General features: G+C 37.3%; 2 protein-coding genes across 3 annotated transcripts in view; both read right to left on the reverse strand.

Annotated features, from left to right (window-relative positions):
• LOC109820778 (plant UBX domain-containing protein 8) lies at nt 147-9,193 on the reverse strand. The gene is made up of 11 exons (XM_020386976.1): nt 8,902-9,193; nt 7,220-7,281; nt 6,492-7,059; nt 6,316-6,399; nt 6,103-6,218; nt 5,361-5,617; nt 5,096-5,253; nt 4,852-5,016; nt 4,156-4,299; nt 4,018-4,074; nt 147-583 (listed from the first exon to the last, which is right to left on the reverse strand). The coding sequence occupies exons 1-11, from the start codon at nt 8,983-8,985 to the stop codon at nt 476-478; spliced, it is 1,803 nt and encodes a 600-aa protein (XP_020242565.1). The 5' UTR covers nt 8,986-9,193; the 3' UTR covers nt 147-475.
• The window catches only part of LOC109822841 (protein HAPLESS 2), a 45,579-nt gene continuing 31,976 nt past the window's right edge, over nt 10,301-23,903 (reverse strand). The window contains exons 7-17 of one of the 2 annotated variants that reach the window (XM_020389100.1): nt 22,764-22,898; nt 22,056-22,250; nt 21,554-21,634; nt 21,378-21,478; nt 18,855-18,972; nt 18,536-18,568; nt 12,465-12,558; nt 12,278-12,366; nt 11,609-11,727; nt 11,042-11,142; nt 10,301-10,955 (exon numbers count right to left, since the gene is read on the reverse strand). In XM_020389100.1, the coding sequence (XP_020244689.1) occupies nt 10,465-10,955; nt 11,042-11,142; nt 11,609-11,727; nt 12,278-12,366; nt 12,465-12,558; nt 18,536-18,568; nt 18,855-18,972; nt 21,378-21,478; nt 21,554-21,634; nt 22,056-22,250; nt 22,764-22,898 (1,557 nt within the window). In that variant the 3' untranslated portion in view covers nt 10,301-10,464. The remainder of the gene's footprint in view (nt 10,956-11,041; nt 11,143-11,608; nt 11,728-12,277; nt 12,367-12,464; nt 12,559-18,535; nt 18,569-18,854; nt 18,973-21,377; nt 21,479-21,553; nt 21,635-22,055; nt 22,251-22,763; nt 22,899-23,903) is intronic. The other variant, XM_020389102.1, reaches the window with a different exon arrangement.

A 23,903-nucleotide genomic window follows, 5' to 3' on the forward strand; every position in this document is an offset into this window, starting at 1 on the left:
TTAAGTGCACCAACTCTACCAGATCCAAGCACTGTCAAAATTTCACCCTAGAGGTAATACTGAGTAGAGGATAAAATCAGCTCAGAACCCTGAGCAGAACTTCTACATGATCACAATAGCAACAAGTTTACTTATGGCAACAAGCATAACTAAAACATTTCACCCCACACGATTTCAACTAAACAACGATAATGTCAATTCCAAACAATAAAATGCCATTTTGTATGTACATACTAGGTATTACAGTATGAAGCGTAATGACCACCATCATGGTGCTGATGAAGAATCTCCTCAATTTCGACATCATTAAGATGACAATTGATCCCTTTCACCACCAAAGACAAAGGCCACCCATTTTTGCTAGTTTTGGATATATATATATATTTTGACATAGTGCCAAATGATTTTAAAGCAACATGGAATCGTCTGCCAAACAAAATGTTATTTCATCCCTCTTCTATCCAATGGACCTATTCTAGATCAACTCTAAGAACAATGCTTCTTGCTTGCTGTTCAAACCCAGTTCACTGAAAGATAATGTGCTTTCCTCACCAGTGAATGCCCGTCGAGGATATGGCCTGACCTGTGAGATTAAAAGCAAGTCACATCAGTAAAATTTAAAGAAAACTAAAAAGACAAAAAAAAGTGCTAAAGTTACTTCAGATAAGTAGCATTAGAACAAACTTTCTTTTGATTTAAGGTTATTAAACATTCACGAAAACACACTACCTCCAGCTCAAACAAGGCATAGAAAAAACAATAACAGATGCTATATAGCCTGATTATAGTGAGGTTAAGGACTTGTGCAGAATGTATACCGTCTCTTACATCAAGTCAGATCTATTAGGAACTATATGTGCTAGGAGACAAGGCATCCAAATTCAGCACAATAGTAATGTCATTTTCCCCCCTCTAGGGGTTACACTTGTAGTGATATTATACCTTTTCCTTTTGTTCAACAATTCTGTACACATTTGCCACACTAGCCTCACAAGATTCTAAATTACAGTCCTAGAGGCCAATGTTCTGTTACTGGTAAGAGATTCAAAGACAGTAAGCTATGAACTAGTAGAATGCATATTAAAGACAACATATTCAAAGACAACATAGCATGTTGTATTATATAAGCTGAAAGTTGTTGGTTTCACTTATCAGTTATCAGCAAACTTACTTGAGAGTGAAACAAAGAATGATATATAGAACAAATCAACTTGCTCGTAAGGATAAACGATTCTCAAACTCCTAAAAACTACTATGCTTACACTGTTGACAAGCTGATGAATAACAACGTATATTATGCTATTTTATCTGCATATTTCAGGAAGTAGGACAAAGTTACAATAGTTCTGCAATATCAATCAATACAATCTAAAACTGGAACTCATTTAAGAAACAACAATTAGATTGTATGTTTCTCAGTATAACAACGTATAACAACGTAAGGACGCATCCTGTGTGGAGGAGATAAAATTAGTTGTTTCACAATACATTTCCCTGAGTATATGGTCTGTCCTCCTTTATTTAAATTTAGTACATCCAGTCACTAGGACATACGAATTCAGAATGGCCTAGCTTACTAAACGAAATCAATCATAGTTCGTAGCAATACGCTAAGATTGTATCAGAACAAAACGTTCCAGTGTTCCAATTCTTATCGAAGGCCATCTCATGTTGATAGTGGTTATTAAATGTTCTTACATCTTAGAAATGATTTCCTCTGAAACGGTGCATTTTATTGATAAACATCAAAGCTTTGTTGATATTTCGCTTCCTAAATTTTCCTCCGTAAAATCATTATACATCCATGTTGTTGTATTATGTTTCCTATGTCACCTTATGCACACACATCATTTAAACCCTTTAAGAATACTTATTGACCCAGTAAAATACAATTTTGATTGGATGCATACAATTGTATAACAAGATTAAAAAGGAATAAGATAAATGATACAAGTACTAAATTACAACCATATCCCAAGTTCTCAACCACTTCAAAATGAATGAAGCTGACAATCTTATCACATTGTTCAACAGAGGTATTGCCCCCTATTTGCAATGCAAGTAAACAAATTTTCACCAACTTCTGAATTATGAATACTGCTAATATAATATAATCCTAAAAGTAAAGATAGATGCATCCATTTGATAACTTCAAAATTGGATCCTTTTCCTTGCCAAAGTTAACAATATTGTACCAGCTTGCGTATCTAACAGTTGATATACCTTAGAACACTGATCACATTTGAAATTTGCCAACTAACTTATTGCTGACATGTACTATTTATAGTGAAATATGTCCGCTATCTAACATCCTATTAACTTATTGCTGACATGTACAATTTATAGTGAAATATGTCCGCTATCTAACATCCTATCAATGGATTTCTGGGAGTAGGTATATTGCCTCAAAGAATACTTATTTGTTTCATTCCCTTCGATTTTCCAAGATGACGAAGATCTCGAGAGTTCCGGCAGGCATATAGTATGGGACAAATCTCACATGTATATCTTTAAATCCTTTAACCTTATCAAAGTTTACTTATCGCGATCATGTAATATTTATAGCAAAATAAGTCCGGTACCTAACACCCAATCAATGGCTTTCTAACAGAAGGTATATTTCCTCAAAGACCACTAATCTAGTTCTTTCTTTCATTCTCTTCACTTATCTAAGACGACAAAAATCCAGTAACTGATAGCAGACATATAGTAAGGGAAAATATCAGATATATATCTTTAAATCCTTTAATTTTATCAAATTTTACTTATTGCTAACCATCAGCAAAATATTCAAATATATCATATATGTTTCCTACTTCGCACAGTATACAATTCATGTTTAGTTAAACGTTCTACCAAACAAATTTCTGTACATTAAAACTATAACTTCATCATCCCACATGTAAAAAAATTCATAAAACTAGGTCTGATGGTAAGCAAAAGTAGATAAAATTTTGGCAGTTATGCGGTAAGTTTTCTCAATATCTCAAGAGTATATCTCAAGGAATCTCATATATGAAATGTTTGCAGTTATGAAAGGGACTTCCTCTGTATTTCTCTCAAGGAGATTCTCTTAAGAAAATCCTTACAAAGATATATGAAGTTTCTGATACTTTTTGATTCAAGAATCTGCATGCATAAATCTAAGGTTTTGGATTTTGATGGCAGAGTTTATTGTCTGGAATATGCAGTTGATGAATCTACTGCTAAAAATGTGTGACGATCTAACTTCACCAAATTATTGAAAAAGAGGAGACGAACAATCATACACGGGATTGCACAAAGGTCAAATGTTGAAGATTTTCCTAGTATGCTTAACTGTCGACAAATAAATTAAGCTTATGTTTTCTGCAAGCCTTATTCATATCTGAAAAATAAAACTTCATGACTAACTGCAAATTAAGCTTTGTCTCCCTTTTGCTGCGTTTATTCTTCTTTATGATGATCCCTTGCAGATTCTTGGATAAGGTTGAACTTCAACCTATTATCTTTCTCTAATATGCTTTTATTCTTCCTAACTGTGAAATATAACCCACTCCAAATTCTTTTGTGAAATATTAACCTAAAATTAACCTCTCCAATCTTGCAAAATGTCCAAGGCACCACAAATTCTATAGGTTCTATAGGTCAGAGTTAGAGAAAAGCAGATAAAATATAGAAAACTAGCTTAAGAATGAAAAGCACAAAACCGTGCATAGAAATGATATCAACTTCCAAAAAGTGGACCTCCATCAAAGAACAGAAAAGAAAAAAGCATGTTGCATCATATACAGGGTGATGTCTCCGCATACAAAGAAATTAACTGGTCATATATCTAGAGAAATGGATGATAAATAAGAGAAAAGATGGCATGTCTAAGCTACCACGAGAAATCATGGTATGTAATAGATTCTCAATCAAAGAATTGATACACCACTCAACATTAAACCATATGAAGTCATTTGCTTTTAACAATGGGAACATGCTACAAACAATTTTAACAGCAATGAAAGACAAGACATGGCCAAGCAGAATTACCAATCTGTAGGTTCCAGGTTTAACAAGTCTTCCAACATCTATATAATCAAACAGCGACTGCAATAGAAGAGTAGGATCAGAAAAAGTCAAATTAAGAACTAAAAGATTATGTGAACATGTTTGCTGAATGAATTATACCTGAAGCTTATCAGACTTCAGGAAACGGCGTCCACACCGACTTCCATCAGGCATGCGAATAAGAAGTGTGACGGCACTCTCATCATCAGAAGAAGGTTCATGGGGAAGGGATGCTTGTTTTGCTGCAATTATTCTTTCGAATTCCTTTGATAAAAAAAATAATCAGATTATCATATAGCGCCACAACACAATACAATAATATGGAAAAAGTAATAACTTCCATATAGTATCAATGCAACAACAGAAATAGATCTTTCTGTCTGATATTAAGGCCTTAAGGGGAAGGGTACACCCTATACTTCATGAGAGCATAGAGGAAAAACAGCATACATCAAACTTCTGCTTAACAAACTGTATTCTTCATGAGAAGGTTGAAGCCCAAGTGAAATGTCCAAAATATAATGAGCCAGAAAAAGAAAAGAATAGGAACAGAAATCGCTAATCCAAATTTTAGGCCAATATGTCATTAATATGCATAGCAATAATAAGGAAAAGAGCAAGCTACCCAAACGAAAGTTGTCCTTGATCTGAAAAACTCAAGATGAACATGATCATCACATCTCTATAAAATACTTCGTTTCAGCATGAACATCGAAAATATTAAAAATTCTGACTGGAATCAGTTATAAAAAGGACTGCACTAGCCGATGCAATGCAGCTTTGAGTGAACTTAGTTTTGAGGATATCCTTTAATACCTCTTCATCAACTAACTTTCTATGAGCTTCTTCCTCTCGACGTTTCTCTTCCTCAACAGCGGCTTGTCTGGCAGCAGCTTCTTCTAACTGACGACGTTCAGCAGCTTCTACAGCTTTCAACTCCTTTTCTCTATCAGCTTGCAACGCTGCAAGATACTCATCATCCTGCAAGCTTAAACCTTGCATTATTTATGTCATCCCCACAATGACTATTTATTTAACAGCCTGGGAAAGAACATCGAACCTGTTGTTCCCTCAGCAAACGCTGTGCAGTTAGGGAGGGTGATGGTGGTCGAGGTACTCGAGGATAGAAATTTGAGTTTATATCAGAATGCATGACATGAGGACGTGGGTATGTAAAATTATAGGAACCTCCCTCAGGGATCCCACCAAATATGGCAGCTTACTTGTACATAATGTTGAGACAGAAATCAGATATGTAAATAAGCGCCATAGGACGCTGCACTAGCCCTTTCAATAGCAATTCAGATACAGAAGACTAATTTAACCTGAAATAACCAATACCTCATCAGACTGAAAGGCATCTCCATTAGGTTCATGACTCCCATGATTACTCCCACCAGGACTTGATGTAGGGCTATGGACCTCTTCTGGGGATTCTACATTTACAGAAGCAATGGGCCTAGAACGATGCCTCACTAGTGGCTGTTCTTCTACATCTTCAGCTTCCTCCTGAATAGACTTACTACCTTCTTCTAGAACCAATTTACCTGAACCCCTTGCTTGAGATGCGAAAAATCCTTGCCTCCAACAGAAAAAACTAAAATGTCAAACTGAAGGTTCATCTGCCATATTATAGGCAACATATACAATATGAAATTCGCAAAGACAAAAGTAGACTGGTCAAGGACAAATTAAGCCACAAATCAAACAGCCATCATAAAAATTCACACAGCTAGATTTGCCAACAAGCTTAATTAAAACACTTAAATAGATCAAAACTATCAGCTGGTTCAAAGATACGTGCAGCCACCATTACTACATGCCAATGGATGTGATAAAAACCACAATCAATTGATATATTCAGGAGACATGTAACAAAGAACTCCTGGCTTACTAAAGAACAATTGAAAATCATTCATAAAGAGTAAGAATCAAATTTGAAGCTTCACCACCTAGGTTTGACTCACCACAACAAATACAAAAAGACCAAAAAGTAAGAGAAAGATGAACCTGACACAAACAAATGCATTGGGAAATAATGTAATACAGCGAAGAGAAAATATTCACCTTCCATTTGCAGTAGACACTTTCCCCCCATCTTCCAATTCCATGCCCAGAGGATCAGAAGATTGCTCTCCAACCTGCAATCCCACTGCACGGAGAGCCTTTTCCTGTTCTGCGCTCTGAAGAGATGCAGAGACAGAAAATTTAGCAATGTCCATATAAAATTAAGATAAATGAGTGATGGGGAGAAAAGATGGATGATAATATACAGCTAACCTTCAGGGACAAAGAAACAGCATGTGCAACATCAGCATCCTCCATAACGGGTGATTCCTTGTCATGTCTTGTATCACTTGAACCCTACATGAAATGAAGAAACAAAGAAATATACAAGAATTTGATCAGCTGGATAAGAAATAAAGGCTTAAATGATGTCAGGGTAGAGAAACTACGTTAGGAATATCAAACTGCCAACTTGCAGATGCCTCAGCATCTCGCTTGGAGGCTTCGATGGCAGCTCTGATCATTTCCTCTTCTATATCATTACTGTAGTCAGACACATTAGCTGCGGGAGTAAAATTTGGGTCAGGACGTCTTCCCGGAACATCGTCAAGCTCAATAACTTCTGGACCTGGAGCACTTGGAAGGTCATCATCATCGTCACCAATGACAACATTGCCACGGACCTCTCGAACATGTGCGGGAATGCTTCCAGTAACTTCTTCAATGTTAGGCCCATGGAAAGAAGCACTTGGCCCACTATTCCCATCCCCATCTTTGAATTCAATTGGAATCTCCCTTACCTCCCTCGGATGTGAAACACGGGGTATGCGGTTGGAAAAATCACTAGTAGCTCCATCAAAAATTCTTTGACCAAAACTTGAGTTTATGAGTGAGAATGGGTTCAAATTTTGAGCAGCTGACAGCAAAGGGTGTGCGGGAACAGAGGAATCAACATCTATGACATCGTCTGTATCCATAAAGTCATTTTGAGGGGCAGGATGCGAGATGGTGTGTACACTGAACATTAAAACAATTACATACTGTAAATGATTAGCTATTAGCGGCAAGAAACCTAAATAAGTTTATTCTCAAAACAAAACAAAAAAAAAACAAAAAAAAAAGAATTAAGTTTGCATCACAAAGTCAAAATGAGACTAGGAACACTTGAATTACGGACCTAGCCCTGTCTCCCTCATTGAAGTGTGCATTAACAGCTGCATTCAGATCCGCATTATGTTCCTGAGTACCAATCACATTATAAAACTGATCAATAAGATATAACAACTATTTTTTCATTAAGTACATTAAAAAAAAAAAATGAAGATATATTTATCTCAAGCAACTCTATATAATGCTTGCCGCATTCATGCTGATTGTATGCCATGCTCATCAGTGTACCCATGTCTTCATATATGATTTTGAATGATTCGACCTTATATTACATTTTTTTATATGGTCTTCCATTCTTTCCTTGCCAAATTTACCATGCTTTTTTTTTAATAACCCAGCCCAAAATCGAACCCAACACCATGGGAGCCATATTGGAAGCCCCAACCATATGGATCACCGCAATGGATTATCATGCACTCTTAGTAGGAACTGTTTTCACCCTGAATACTAAGTAGAACATCTTCAGAAAGACGATGAAATGTCAAATGGTTCAGCAAGTAAGGTTACAATCCTAAATGTAGCCACTTATTACTCTTGCTTCTTTCTGCTTTCATCTTCTTTGTGAAGATAAAAGAACTTATTGTCCTTGCCAAATCTTCCATCACACAAGCTTGATGTGATCTTCTAAGTAAAATACAGCTTACTCCAAGATCACGGCACATGACTCACATCTATCATCCTAGACATATCAATAATTTGCGTTCACCATTCAGCAGTTTGTATACAACTGTCTACTAACTACTTTGGAAATAAGTCGTAATAAAAATTGAATGATAATTTTGATACGGAAGTCTACACTCAAAACTGTGAAATTTTGTGTATCACAGCCAAATAGTGTAAGCAGTTGATAGTATCAGTTAAAGCACACTATCACTCAAAATTTCAAGACCATTAATTCACAAGCCACCTATTTTTATTCAACTTTGACCACTAATTACCGACATGAATTCTACATGCATTTCTCTCACATTACCCATTTTTTGACCAACTCAAATATGTTAGAACTGCAATTCCTCATCCACACATAGAATTGACAATAATGAATTGCATAATTGCAATTTGAGCTTTCAAGTTACTTTCAGAACGCCAATTATTTTCTCCTCCTACCAGTTTTTTTTTTTTTTTTTTTTTTTTTTTTGGTGTTGATAGTTTGTTATATAGTGCTTCCTCTAAGCTATGGCATGGTTTAAAATCAAATAGCTGTGAAGACTAATTCAAGTAAAATGCTTATTAAAAAAAATAGTAGGCTGCCAATAATATAATAACTGAGGCCATCTAAATAATCTACTTTCTTGCAAGATCTTCCAGGCAATCGTAATGATTTTGTCAAAACAAAAGCTACAGAGAAATGGTTTCTTCGGTTGCTTTTAAATATTCTTGCTGATATTGGATTTTTTTCCCCTTCTTTGGCTGACTTTCAAAAATTAGAGAAACTAGTAAGATCACAAAAAAAGCACACCACCATCAAAAAATCAAAGTCTCAACTTTCACCACCAACCGCGATCCCGAACTTACGATGATCATCCCATTCACCGCTCAAATCACACACTTAATTCTATAAAAAATCTCAGCGTCACATCAAAACAATCAACACGAATTCTACCAGATCAAACCAAACAACTCACTCAAACCCCACAGTTCAGCAATCCAATTGAAGACCCTAAGGCGATCCAAGTCGAGAAAGCTCACCTCGAGCATCCGTACGGCGACGGCCTCAGAAGCGCCGGTGATGCTGATGAAGGTGTCGATCGCGTCCTGAGGTGGCCTCGCCATTTCGAGATGGCTAGGGTTTCTTCAAATCGCCGATGAGAGAGAGAGAGAGAGAGAGAGGGTAACTACAAAGGAGAGTAAATCGCCAAGTCTCTATTTATTTACTATTATTATTAATCTCGAAAAAGCAAAAGGCAATTGCGAACAGTGTTGGGAGTTTTGAAGCGGTTGGAGAGAGAGAGAGAGAGAGAGAGAGAGAGATTTCTTCAGAGTTCTGATGAGATTGGGATCCGCTTCCGCTTCCATACTTGCGATCGAAGGGACCGAAAGCGAGGGCTCTAGTGGGGGCCACGTAAGCAATGGGGAGGGTCGATCTCGACCGTTGGATGGTCGATGTGCGGTGGATAGTGTTGGTAGGTGGGAGAGCACACGAGAGGGAAACGTGGAGCAGGAGGGAATGGGAACGTGCAGGCCTGAAGGAACACTAGGAAATGGGCTGGGCTGGGCTGGGCTGGGAGTGGGCTCATGCTTATATTAGTGGGCTGTTTGTCTCGTGATTGGGTGTGCTAAGAGCTTTTTATGCACGTAACTAGAAATTTTTGAAGCGCGCATATCCAAAACCTTCTTTTATTTACAATGGATGGATATTAAACAGAATTCACATCGCATATAATATTCAACCAAATTTTGTTTGGTTGCATGTATGTCTTTGTTGAGGATATGTGACTAGAATTACAAATATCAATATAATTTAAGTTAACTTCATTTGATGTGTTTACGGCATGAAATATTTAATTGCATTTGATAAAAGTTTTAAACTTTTCGATCCTATTTTTTTATACATGGCTGCAAAATTCTCACTAAATGCATGGAAATAAACAGCCTCATATTTGGGGGAGCGCGGTATGGAAAATCATGGGAGAGAGAGAAAGAGGTTTACAGGTATCCTAGCATCTACATGAAATTTACTTCATTCATATATGATACCTTTTATAGTGATGCTCTAATTATTTTTACTAATATTTATAATTTACAATGTTTTAAAATTGGTAACAAACAGTTATTGCATTTTCCATTTTTTTTTTTTTTTTGTTATTTCCCGTGTTTCATTCTCCAAGTATATGCAAAGCCCTTGAAGGTTTTACCGCGCTTTTATCTGAAGAAGACGGGTATTGGTAAAAAGATATTATCTATAGAACAAATAATTCAGCAGAGCAAAATGTAATAGAGATAACACATCAAGTATTTCATGCTTTACCTCAGACATGCATTTTTAAACATGCGTCCACAAAAAAGTACTCTCCATAATGTATATACTTGCAGATATCTCCAACAATCTCCACCCAATAGAAATCTATATTTTAAATGGATTGGATAGTGAAAATCCACACATCCCAGAGAACAAATTTTGACTCGCGTATGCATGGAAAGTAGAAATGGTCATCTTTTCACTAGCATATTAGATACAAATTTTATTTGAGGAATAATATTTAAGGGATTGTGTCAAGTAATCCTACTACAATGAGAATACTGAAGCATGAATCAGTCAACTTCATAACGATCATCAAAATCTCCATACTTCTGCTTGGAATACTCATAACCTGATTGCCGTGCTTCACGTTTCCTCCCTGTTTTCTGTGTCTCTCGCCTAGCACCGGTTTCTGACTTGTAGCCTTGCGAGCAGCCCCTGCTATTTTTATGCCTGTGCCTCTGTCTATGAGCATGCTGATGGCTTACATGCTTATGTTGATGTTGGTCGTTCAGAATCAAATCAGCATTTGAATGTTTTTGAAGAGCATGATGGTGTGTGTTACTGCTACTTCTTCGCTTTTTTTGCATATGGGAAGGATGGTTTCTGTTGTTGTAATGAATGTCATAGTCATCTTGAAGATTACGAGTATGAGATCGTTTAACACCTTTCCCATGTATTCGACGGGTTCTCTTTCTTTGGTCTCCACCAGATAGATCATCCCACCAATCATAAAGAGGATCAAAGAACCCTTTTTGATGCAATAACCATAGCAGGACAGTCACTGTGTGCAATATGAACCCATTTAGATTGGGTTGGTGTTAAGAACATAATCGCAGTTTTGAACCAACAAAATAAAGGTAATTATACCTGCGGGAAAGATTGCCAAGAGTAATCCAAAGAGCAAAATCCAACTCACACATATATACTGTATGTGGCAAGTGATATCAAAGAAGCTCGAACATTTATTTCTGTGGCAAAGAGAGAAAATTTAGGTGATAGATACGCAGCGAATAAACTGGACAAGCCAGTCAGAGTGTTATGGTATTATGATTAATTGTGTGACCTATCTACTTCTTTTGAGGAAATTACAGGGATTTTTCTTCAAATACCTAATACATATAGAGTTACTAGGATGTCCTTAAATACTAAAAAAAACATATTTTCAAATCTCATATTTCAATTAGCAATTTACTTAAACTACACAAGTAGCCATGTCTCCTTTTATAGTATACACCTAGTAAATTCTAATTAATATATAGCTAGACCATGCCCAAAATCATATATTTTCAAGTATTAAATCAATTATGTAGAAATTTAGAATTAATCCATTTTTGGAAGAAAAAAATAATATTAATTATATTAATTAATTAAGAAAATAATTATAGATGTGTGTGGTCTACCATGCCCAGACGATGCAAATAAGAGAACACATACCTACATGTTTTACCTGTAAAGAAATCAACTACAGCATCCCATACTGTTTTCAGCATCCTTTTGATAGATTCGAAAAATCCATGTAAGCCACTCTTCCCCGCTTCATCTGTAGTGACAATCTGCAATGTTCTTAGTTAGAAAATAATCAGTTATGAAAAGAATGAAAAAAAACCCAAAGCAGTAACGATGTGCAGTATATTCTGATATCAAGATATGAATGTGTAGGTATCAAGTTATAATACAAGACATGTATCTAAGTCTATATACATCTCCTAATTTCTATGATAAGTTTAAATTGATCATTTATAGATGCTGCAGCAGTTGCATAAGCTTTAGTAGAACAACCAAAAAGGTAGCTTTCGCTACCTTTCAGTCGCCTTCTGTTCTTTTTCGCAGGGCCTTCTCTCGAACAGTTGGCAAGGAATATGGCACAAAATTCGTAAGGAGTTTATGTCAGCTTACAACCCATTGTAAATATTGGTTGCAGCTTTCCTACATTTAGATTCTTTTTGACAGGCAACTGAACTGTCTTGAATGGGGAAAGGCTTGGCAATGACTATTTAAAATGGAAAATCATAACATTGAAATTTAACAAAATAAATAACAGCAATATCAATCACAAAACCATTCACTGTCTCACGATATAGACACTAAAGGTGCATCAAGAACCTGAGTTCCATTATCAAGAATAGTTGCTGTAGTTGTGAATTGGCACTCTGCTCGATCAACTTCACTAAAATCAGAAGCCTTTAAGATAGCTGTAAACTTTACAGAATCAACATCTGAGTATAACAGGTGAAAGCAAGAATAGTAGCTGAAGTTGAGTTCTTTATTTTCCATTCCTATTGCAACTTACCAGCACATTCATACTTCCCAGCTTGATCCGTTGTTGGGTATAGGTAAAATGAGCGAACAATAACCTCCTCTGGTTTCATTATATAGAATTGTTCCTGCAGTCACATGTACAGAATACTATATAGATATGAAGGCCATCGGAACATTTTCCATTAAACTTTAATATGATGACAAACATTTATATGGTCATCTATTAAGTTGACAAAATAGTTAATATTTTACAAGTATACTAATAACTATACTGGAGGAGATACAGCATGTGCATGTCTTACTGTAATCAAAATGTGGATGCTATATATAGCAGGTAAGATGATACGTCTGCGCAAAAGACTGAAAAAACATATTCAGCACTACTTACAACTAGGATAAGTAGTGCCGATTGCTAGATATACAGGCAAGAGACCCGATATAAAACAAAAGATGCAATGCTGGAAATAGCAAAGTTTGCTAAATTGTATGTTCAGCCATTGGTGGGACAAAGACTAAAAATTTTCCCAGCTCACTAAGAAAACTTAAGCTATAGAGCACCGTAAACTGAGACGACTGATAGAAAGTAGTCTTCGGACCAGCATTCACCAGAATCATGCTGCAAATAGTGCTAGTAACCATTTACCACTGTTAACATGAACTATAGCAAGAGAAGAAGCCAGCACAAGATCGAAGTAAAACTGCAAGTAGTGCTAAATATTATTAATATTAACTAAATTTTTAAAGGCTGTTTGAGTATTTGATCTTTGAAGTGTGTTATGTTCCTTGAAGAACAAAAAGTAGTAATTAACTTATTTATGCAAATACGGATAAACATTTTCAAGGCAGTTACTGGAATTTCAATACAAAAGAGTACAAGTAAATGCTTTCAGAACCAATTCATTTACTCTGCATGGTAAACAGTTCAATATGATATCTCGCAGTCATATAGCAGTAATGTTTAGCAGTGTTAAAGTAAGAGAGAGAGAGAGAATCTTGGGTAAATTTCCCTTGAATTGAATATTGAGTGTGCACATATATTTATACAAGTAGAGGAGTGTGAGGTTTGTTCTCCCAAGCAATGTGGGACTAAAACCCACTACAATACACTATTATCAACAGCCCCCTTCAAACTCATGTTGGATCAAACAAAGTGAGTTTGCGTACAAGAAACTGGAACCGATGAACAGGTAAGGCCTTTGTGAAGAAATCTGCAAGCTCGTCAGCGGATGAAACATGAGGAAGTAGAATTGTCTTGTCCTTGATAACTTGGTGACGGACAAAATGAGCGTCGATCTCAATATGTTTGGTCCTTTCATGAAATACTGGATTATTAGCAATCTGGATGGCACTCTTATTATCACAGTAGAGAGGAGTAGGAGTCGTAACAGAAATACCGAAATCACTGAGAAGGCGACGAAGATGAATAATCTCTTTAGCTGTTGTGGACATTGCACGATACTCTGCCTCAGTACTGGAAAGAGCAATAACATCTTGTTTCTTACTTCGCCAGGAAATAAGGGAATCACCAAGAAATATACAATAACCTGTGGTAGACTTTCTGGTAGTTGGATCACCAGCCCAATCAGCATCAGAATATGCACAAAGCTCTAACTTAGATGTAGCAGGAAACAAAAGTGAGCGAGTGCTAGTACCCCGGAGGTACCGAAGAATCCGTAATAAGACAGCATAGTGTACAGAACGTGGGGCACTAACAAATTGACTGACAATACCAACAGCATGAGAGATATCTGGTCGAGAGATGCACAAATAGACCAACTGACCAACAAGATGTCGATATCGGGTAGGATCAGATAGAGGCTCACCGTCAGTAGAGCAAAGTTTGACATTCTGCTGGAGTGGAGTATCGACAGTTGTATTATCAGTTAACTCAGCTTGATTTAGAATATCTGAGAGATACTTCTGTTGAGACAGTAATACACCCCGCGGGCCTTGAGAAATTTCTAGACCAAGGAAATACCGAAGAGATCCAAGATCCTTCATGTGGAACTGTTGTTGCAACTGAGATTTTGCGTATTGTATACCTGTCATATCATCACCTGTAATGATCATATCATCTACATAGATGAGTAATAAAACCCTGCCACGCGATGTAGTGCGAACAAACAGAGAAGCATCTTGATGACTTTCTATAAAGCCCGCTTTGAGCACAACATCGCGAAAACACTCAAACCAAGCGCGGGGTGCCTGTTTGAGACCATAAACAGCACGACGAAGGAGACATACATGTCCCGGAGGAATATTTGACCCTGGAGGCGGTTGCATATATACGGTCTCTGATAAAGAGCCATGAAGAAAAGCATTTTTGACATCCATCTGGTATAAGGGCCAACGATGAGCAGCAGCGACCGCAAGGAGAGTACGCACAGTGGGCATCTGAGCAACAGGAGCAAAGGTCTCCTCATAATCAATACCTTGTTGCTGAGTAAAACCTCTAGCCACTAAACGAGCTTTTCGACGTTCAATGGTGCCATCAGGACGAAACTTGACCTTATAAACCCATTTACTGCCAACAAGAGAGATCCCAGGAGGACAGGGAACAATATCCCAGGTATGAGTTTGCTGAAATGCTTGAAATTCCTCAGCCATAGCTTGTCGCCACTCTGGAATTTGAACTGCCTCTTGGAAGGACTTTGGCTCAACAATAGTATGAATGGCAGCAAGAAAGTTATGAAAGATAGGTGAATAAGAAGTAACAGAAGCATACCGGGCAGGCATGACATGTGGGCGTTTGCCTCGACGAAGAGCAAGAGGAACCTCAGGCGGGGGAGATGCTGGCGCAGGTGCATGAAGATCAACAGTATTTTCTGGAGTGAGAGTTGTGTCCACAGGATATGGATTAGATGGTGTAAGAGAAGACTCAGGTGAGGAAGAGTCAACAGAAGGAGAGGGAGAGATGTCAGGGAGATCTCGAAAGGAAAATTGAGGTGAAGAAGTGGGTGATGCAGTGGACGGGGAAGCATGATCGGTAGAGTGGAGGAAATTAAAGTCATCAGAAGTAGAATAATATGGAGAATCCTCTTCGAACTGAACATGACGAGATATATGAACTCGACGAGTTGCGGGATCATAACAACGATAACCTCGATGTTCTGAACTAATTCCTAAATAAACACAAGAAACTGCTCTGGGAGACAATTTATCACGTTCGTGAGATGGCAGAAAAACAAAACATCGACAACCAAAAACGCGAACTAGATCATAACGGGGAGGATGAGTATAAACACGACTATAAGGAGTAGCACCGGAAAGAGAGCTAGATGGAGTGATATTAATGGCATGAGTCGCGGTGAGAATAGCCTCAGCCCAGAAACGACGAGGAACAGAGTAAGAAATGAGCATTGATCGGGCAGTATCGAGGATATGACGATGTTTGCGTTCAGCAACACCATTTTGCTCATGAGTGTAGGGACATGACTGTTGAAAGATAGTCCCATGAGAGGACATGATAGAGCGCATGGCAGAGGATAGGTACTCTTTGGCACAATCAGAACGAAAAACTTTAATACGAGATTGCCATTGAGTGAAAATCATAGCAGTGAAGGCTTGATAAGCAGTAAGTACGTCAGAGCGATTCTTAAGTAGGTAAACCCATGTAAAACGAGAGAAATCGTCGATAAAACTAACATAATATAAGTAGCCAGATGAAGAAGGCAAAGGAGCTGGCCCCCAAATATCAGAATGTACTAAATCAAATAAGGAAGTGGATACAGATGTACTCATTTTAAATGGTAAAGCAGTGAATTTAGCCAATTTGCAACCAGCACATGACTCAATACTAGAACTAGATGATACAGGACCAAGTACTCCAGACTGAATAAGACTCTCCAGCCTTTTATTACACACATGACCAAGTCGTCTATGCCATAAATTGGCAGGAAGCGAGGTAGAGGGTTTTGACGAACAAAGAGAAGCAACAAGAGAACGTGGACGTATGGACTCTGGAAGGTGAAGATATTCCAGAAAATACAGTTTGTGCCTCCTACGACCCGCCCCAACCGTCTTGCCCGTCTGTGGATCCTGCACAATACAAGTATCAGAAGAAAATGAGACAAACAGGCCCGCCATGCATAAAGAGCTAATAGAAATTAAATTCAAGCACAATTGTGGAGCCACATAGACGGGACCAAGTGTTAGACGACCAGATGGATCATTTTGTGGGGTAATAGAGCCATACTGAGTAATGGACAATGGTTGTCCAGCAGCTGTGTAGATAGGAGGAAGAGAGGATGAAGTAAAGACAGAGGATAAAAGTGAGGCATTACAAGTCATATGAAAGGAACAACCAGAGTCAAAAATCCAGAGATCATTCATACCAGAGACTGAAGGATTAGCTGAAGAACCAGCAAAATGCATACCAGAGAGTTGTGCGGCGGATGTAGAGGTGATATGTTGAAAAGCATCAAGTTGACGGCGAAGACTTTCAATAGCTTGAATAGTAGAGTCTGAAGTAGTAGAAGGTATAGCATTGGCCAACAATCCTGGTGTACGAGAGGGTTGAGACTGAGGGGGTCGCCGACCACGTCCAGTACCTGAGGAACGTAACTCAGGATGAAGCTTGAAGCATGTCTCAATGCGGTGTCCTTCCTTCTTACAATATTTGCAAGAGAGCTTAGATCGAGCCTGTGGAGAGGGAGCCTGTGGAGAAGTATAATTCATAACAGGAGCAGTGACAGGTACAGACAAAACAGTCTCGAGTGAAGAGGTAGGAGTGTCTGTTGACAAATTGAGTCGTGCTGTCTGCTGCCGGGTCTCATAAGCAGTGAGAGCTCCCATAACTGAGGCCAAAGTCGGAAATTGAGGCTGGTGAAGTAGTTGATCAGCCATAGTTGAATATTCAGGAAGGGACTGAAACAATTGATGCACCTCATGCCGTTCGTACCAGGCTAGCCAGTCTTCATATGTGGAATTACGTCCAGGAAGCATGGAGCGTAACTCTGTCCAAAAAGCTTGCATTTGTCCAAAATGGGACTGCAGAGATGAACTACCTTTGCGTTGTAGAGAAATGCGTTGCAGAAGATATGCCTCCCGTGCACCCGAGCACTCAGTGAAACGCTCAGTGAGACGAGTCCACATGGCCTGAGCAGAGGGAAGCGAGCCAATCTCGACAGTGAGACCAGAGCCAACACAGCGAGTGAGATAATCCATAACACGAAATTCCTGCAATTGCCACTCTGAACTCTCCTTGACATAGAGAGCACGAGCAGTCTGAAGATCGACATCACCACTGCCAGAGGCAATAGTACTGGATGAAGCAACAGTGCTGATGGACGGTGGAACTGGTCCCGTACTGGTGAGATGATCAAGCAAACCAGCGCCACGCAAGGCATTGGTGACAATGGTGGACCACCCTGCCCAGTCACTTTGATCATTGAGGGGCAAAGGTGGTTTGGGAATCTTCTCTGAAGGAGCCATAACAGCAATCTTGAGACGTTAAGATGTCGAGATGCTGTTACTAATGTCGTTCGTTTGAGGCCGAGAGACGGCTTGAAACGACGATGCCGTTAATTTGAGACCGAGAGACGGTCTTGAAACGACAATGCCGTTAAAATAGAACCCGAAGGTTAGAATGAAACCCGAAGGTTTAAAATAGAACCCGAAGGTTAGAATGAAACCCGAAGGTTTAAAATAGAACCCGAAGGTTAAACGAGAACGCGAAACGCGTTAAGAGGCCGCAAAACGACAAGGCCAAAATATCTGGCAGATGAACGCCAAATAATTAAAAATAAAAATAAAAAAAATAAAACATTAAACGGCTGCAAAGCAATAAGGCCAAGATTTGGCAAAAGAACGCAAAAGCGTTAAAAATTTTATTGAAAGGGAAATAGCCCTAGCTCTGATACCATGTTAAAGTAAGAGAGAGAGAGAGAATCTTGGGTAAATTTCCCTTGAATTGAATATTGAGTGTGCACATATATTTATACAAGTAGAGGAGTGTGAGGTTTGTTCTCCCAAGCAATGTGGGACTAAAACCCACTACAATACACTATTATCAACAAGCAGGAATATATATACTGGTAGAAAATCATTTCAATAAATAATAGAACAAGGCACTGTACCAGATTAAAAAAAGATGGAGAATACCTCCATATAGTTAACGCCCCTCAGGCAGTCAAACTGCAAATGCAAATTACTGATATAAGAAAAATATCAAAGATAAATAAGAATTATTTGTGAAAGGAAACTACACTATCAAAGTGTCAAGAGATGAAGCTCTGGCTGCAATAAGTATCTAGAAATATTAATCTTGACCATTGGACTTGATTACATATTTTTCTGTTCTTTAATTTTGCAATAGAAAATAAGAGCTCAGAATTTTCATAAGCATGGCATGGGCATTTTCCTAATACACACACACTTATACATCAACATATGAACTTACATGAATAACCAGTAAACATACCGTTAGGCTATATGATGCTTCTAATTTACCAGTGTTCTTGGTTGCTACTGTAGCAGTACCAAATTGTGTAAGAGCTTCAAATGTTGGGATATTTATGCTTACGATCTTTCCAGGACTTCTGAAAAAGAAATATTACAAGGAATTGGCAGATGCAACTAATAGATATTGCTAATGAATTTTATACTATTTTTAAAAAAAGAATGCAATTAGATATGATTTGATGAACTTTAATATGATATTAAATAAAACATGGGAGGAAATCAGGTAAAATAGACAATCATATAAAACAACCTGTTTAGAGGTATTAAATCTCTCTGTATTTCTAGCAATTTATATGCATGACACATGTTCCAAAATTTAGCCAGCTTTTAGAAAGATGGTAGACATTTTATGGGCAGAACTTCTAGCTACTTATTAAATGCATTTATTAGCCATTGATCCTTCTAGATCACGGGCAAAGAAAACTACCATCAATAAAAGCCTGATGTATCAACCAATGAGGAGTGCACTTAGCCTATGGCAGAGAATCCAAAAGGCTATTAATAGTTCAAGCATCAACAGGTAAAGCGGTTACTATATGGAGAAAGTGGAATGTTACTTGACAACATAGCAAGGTTACTGGAACATCAAATAGTGAAAATATACAACAACAACAACAACAAGCCTTTATCCTAAATTGTTGGGGTCAGCAACATGACTTCTATTGTCCCGTTTAGTTACATTAAGGTTTGTCTCCTCCATTCATTTTTATGATATCGTTGTTAATTGCTTCCAAATAAGTTATCTTAGGCCTACCTCTACTCATTGTACCATTCACTATAATCTTGTCATTTCTCCTAACTTGTGCACTTAGTGGGCCTCTCTAATGCACATGATCAAACCATCTCGATCAGTTTACTCTCATTTTATCAATTTATCCTAAATAGGATAAACCTCCATGGATTCACTCATTTCTTATCCCATCTCTTAGTGTGCAATCAGAAGGCCATCGTAGCATCCTCATATCTGCTGCACTCATTTATGCACCCGTTGTTTCTTAATAACTCAACATTCTTATCCATAAAAGCATTGCAACCTTATACTTGTCTTATGGAATTTTCTTCCCTTCTATTTTCATGAGTATTCTAAGGTCACATAAGACCCCAAAAACATTCCACCATCCTAACCATCCTGATTTGATTTGATTAACTATGTCATCCCCAATCTCACCATTTTGATGAACGATAGATCATAAATGAAAATCTGGTTTGCCTAAATATGAAGAAAGATGCTACATATATAGGTATACATATAGGAAATAAAGTGTAAGATAATAACTAGTAAATAAATGATATTATCCTCTAGAACCCAACAGATAACTAGTGAATACATATAGATACACATTCTCATGTTGCCACAGGAAAATTTATTGAAACTTCAGTATGACACTTATCAGGAAAAAGAGAATAGAGACTACCAAAAAAGAAGAATGGGAAAAGGGAACCTAAAGAGAGCGAGATGGAATATGAGATAAGATGTCAACTATGCAAAAGTTAAGCGAGCAAAAAACTAGAGTACCTCCATAGAATATATGATAAAAAAAATGAGATAAGCTACTTTAAATGTATGTTTTCCTCTCAACGACTCTCTTCTGACCATGGTAATAATAAGCTTGAGCAAGATTAGCTTTCTTGAATGTGACAGGAAAGTTATTGGCGACAATTAAGTCTGGAAAAGAAGGACAAGTAATAAGTAATGTCGTTATGGATGATCAGTTGTGCACCCTGACAACAAAGAACAAGTTTTGACAGAGGAAAGAACAGTTGAAGAAACAAGAAGAGGAGGCAGGCAGTAGCCACTGGAGCATTAATGCGGATAGGATGTGGAACCTTTATAGGATTGGAAATTACTAGCTAGGGGGGGGGGTGAGGCTGCATGATTTTATTTAATAGAAATCTTTACGATATGTAAGGATTTCAAAGTGTTTAGATGAAGATCAATTAATTTGAATCTCAAATTTTGTGTCACACAATATGGCTTTATTTAGAAGGCCACTCATCACCGTCCATTCTGTAGCCATCTGTGATTCATGAGAAAGACAACTCAGAATTATTTGAAATTTAACTTACGTGTATTCTTAGGTTGTAAAGCAATTGCTTATGAATACCTCGCTGTTAGATTCCAATTGAAGGATTTGCTTCCAGATCTTGTAAGCAGGAGCCACGTCTAACTGTGTGTGTGTGCGTGCGCATGCGTTTGCATGCTGATAGGTTCGGATTTTTATTATTGCAGCAGGTATTCATATGCACACATGTATTGAAGATTTCTATGCCTAGAAATCTTTATGAACGCATGAAGGTACATGTTTGTGTATAATAAAGAATGCAGGCTTTCACATGTATATTTGAGTGCACGATATCTGATAATAAAGCTTAAACATGCCCGCCATTGACCTCACTATATTCAGAAATCCAAATATCCAAACTAAAGTATGGAATGTATACCCCATTCAAGGGTAGAATTAGAGTGGTTAAGATGTAGTACCTTTGATAGACATATTGTATGTCATCAGCACTCAATTCTATCAGTAGATTGGTATTAAGAACTTCTGTGATCCCTACTGAAAATGAATTTATTCCTGCATTCTGTACCGGTCAAAAGATGGTCAAACTTCAAAAAAAATATTGGTAAAGAAATAACAAAATAATAGAAAACGCAACTGGATGTTGATTGACTCTTTCGAATCTTCCTTCAACGACATATTGTGGTGGCTGCCTCCTGCTTATCCGATTTTGGTCAGCCTATAAAACATAAAAAGGAGACTAGATAAAATAATTAAATAGCCAGCATTAGTTGCATCAGTCTCATTTCTACTAAGGTAAATGGTTTGAAGAGCAATATTTGCTCTTAGCAACAATTATTCATATATTATACAACACAACAAGGAAAAAGATGTTGAGTCTACTACTGTGATAATTCCAACACGATTACAGAGAATAAAGGGGCTTAAAACATTCCTCCATCCACAATATATAGATCTGGTTAAACTTTTAGAAAATAAACCAGTTCAAACAAACAGGAATTTGGAAAAGTAGAAAGGAACATAAAAAGCATCTGAAACAAGACTCACGGATGAAACTTATCTTTCAAAAACCATTTCACATGTGGGACGAAAAGGATAAGTTCATCAAGACGAAAATGACAGGAGATGAGGATACTGACCTCCCAAAAATCCGATAACTGATTATGCAAGCAACTCCAAAATGGTGATGAACAAAAGTTTGGTTGGCCCCTATACGCTTCATAACTAACACCAATCTTGTTACATTCAAGACCGTCTAGTGTAAATCTTACTCTCTCCAACAGCATCCATTTAGAATAGTTATTCCCAAAACTTTGTGGTTGACCTGCAGCCACCTTCAAGAAGAAGTTAGCAATCACAAAGTCAAATCTGGTCTTTATATATAAATATTATGGATGTGTCAGAATTTCAATATATACATCATTCTGAAATAGGAGGGAACATAAACACACTAAACTTTCTGAAATTAAGTTAAAGAGGTCAGCATCACATCAAAATTTGGACCTGATAGCCACTGAATATTCTTTTATTGGCCTGAATTTACAGGCCCATGAGAATTATGAGATCACATAATCTTTGGATGTGACTGCGATAATATTTTTCTATATAATTGCTTGATGCAGGTATCTCACTATGGTTTTTTCGCCGCATACCCAGCCACACAAATTGCGTTTTTGAACTTCGACGCAAAGCTTAGAAATTCTTCAAACTCTCAAACTTCTGTCTTTTTAATGCTTTCCCACAAACATCAACTAAATATCGTTGGATTGTTTTACAATACATCAGAAACTGACAATGACTACTAGAACTTGAAATAATAGTAAGAAATTGATAATTGTATAACATACCAATCGAGGAGTTACTAGATAGAAATCCTCAAATGATGGAATACTTGTATAGCCAACAAAGTCACCAACAAGATTGACTCTCAGAAAGTTGTCCGCAGATAATACTGTCCTATTTTCAGGACCGACAATGACCTCCTGAAAGGAATATTACAATAATCACAGCTAGGTAAGAGAAATGACATAAGCACTTAGTTAACAATCATTCAGTAAAATATTGATAGTCATATGTGAAAGGTAAGAAACAAATATTCTTTTGACATTTTCAAATATCTGGAAGATCAAGATCAGTCAACTTACGTGATATGGAACCCATGGCTCAAACTTCCATAATAGATGATAATTCATTTTAAAATAACAAAGGATTGAATGATGTCAATGAAACAAGGGAAATAAGTTCAACATCAAACATGATCACTGAAAGTAGCAACAGAAAAAGAATTTTTTATTTAACTTGTTGAAAACAGAATGGGTATAAACAAATAAATTTAATTATTAGAGATAAATTGCACAGTACATAGATACAATAAAGGCTGGGGGTGAGAGAGAAGGAGGGAGGGAGGGGTGTTAAGTGTTTACTGAATTGTCATATTTGTTCACTAACATTAGTATGCAACACAAAGGAATAATCTCACTAAGAAATAAGCTAAATAATGGATTGTTGAACTGTAGTTGTCAACCTCATAAAATGACAAGAGGATCATGCAAAAGCAGAGAAATGGGAAGCATCTCTGTTAGCTGCATATATCCAGATTTTCAGGGCTCTGTTAGCTTTATTATCTCTAAATTAATAAAATAATTATGTGACGAGGTTGATACCAAATGTGAGGCTGGTACAATAAGTGAAATGATCTTTATAGTTGCAAGAAGGTTTTCAATTATGTACTTTTTCAGCATAATTCCTTAAAGTTGAATATAATTCCGTATAGATAATACCTGCAGACTGCAGTTAGTATGATCATGATGATCAGCCTATATTACTGTATATTTGAGGAGACAATTTTTTTTACGATTTGAATCATATAGAGACCGCATTGAATGCTTCTCATAATCTGACGAGTCATATCTTGAATATCAATCAAAGATGATTTATCTCGGTCGTGTTTTGACTTCCTAGGCCACGAGTTTTGCTATAATTGCCAA

The sequence above is a fragment of the Asparagus officinalis genome, chromosome 8, assembly GCF_001876935.1.
Source record: "Asparagus officinalis chromosome 8, Aspof.V1, whole genome shotgun sequence".
Classification (NCBI taxonomy): domain Eukaryota; kingdom Viridiplantae; phylum Streptophyta; class Magnoliopsida; order Asparagales; family Asparagaceae; genus Asparagus; species Asparagus officinalis.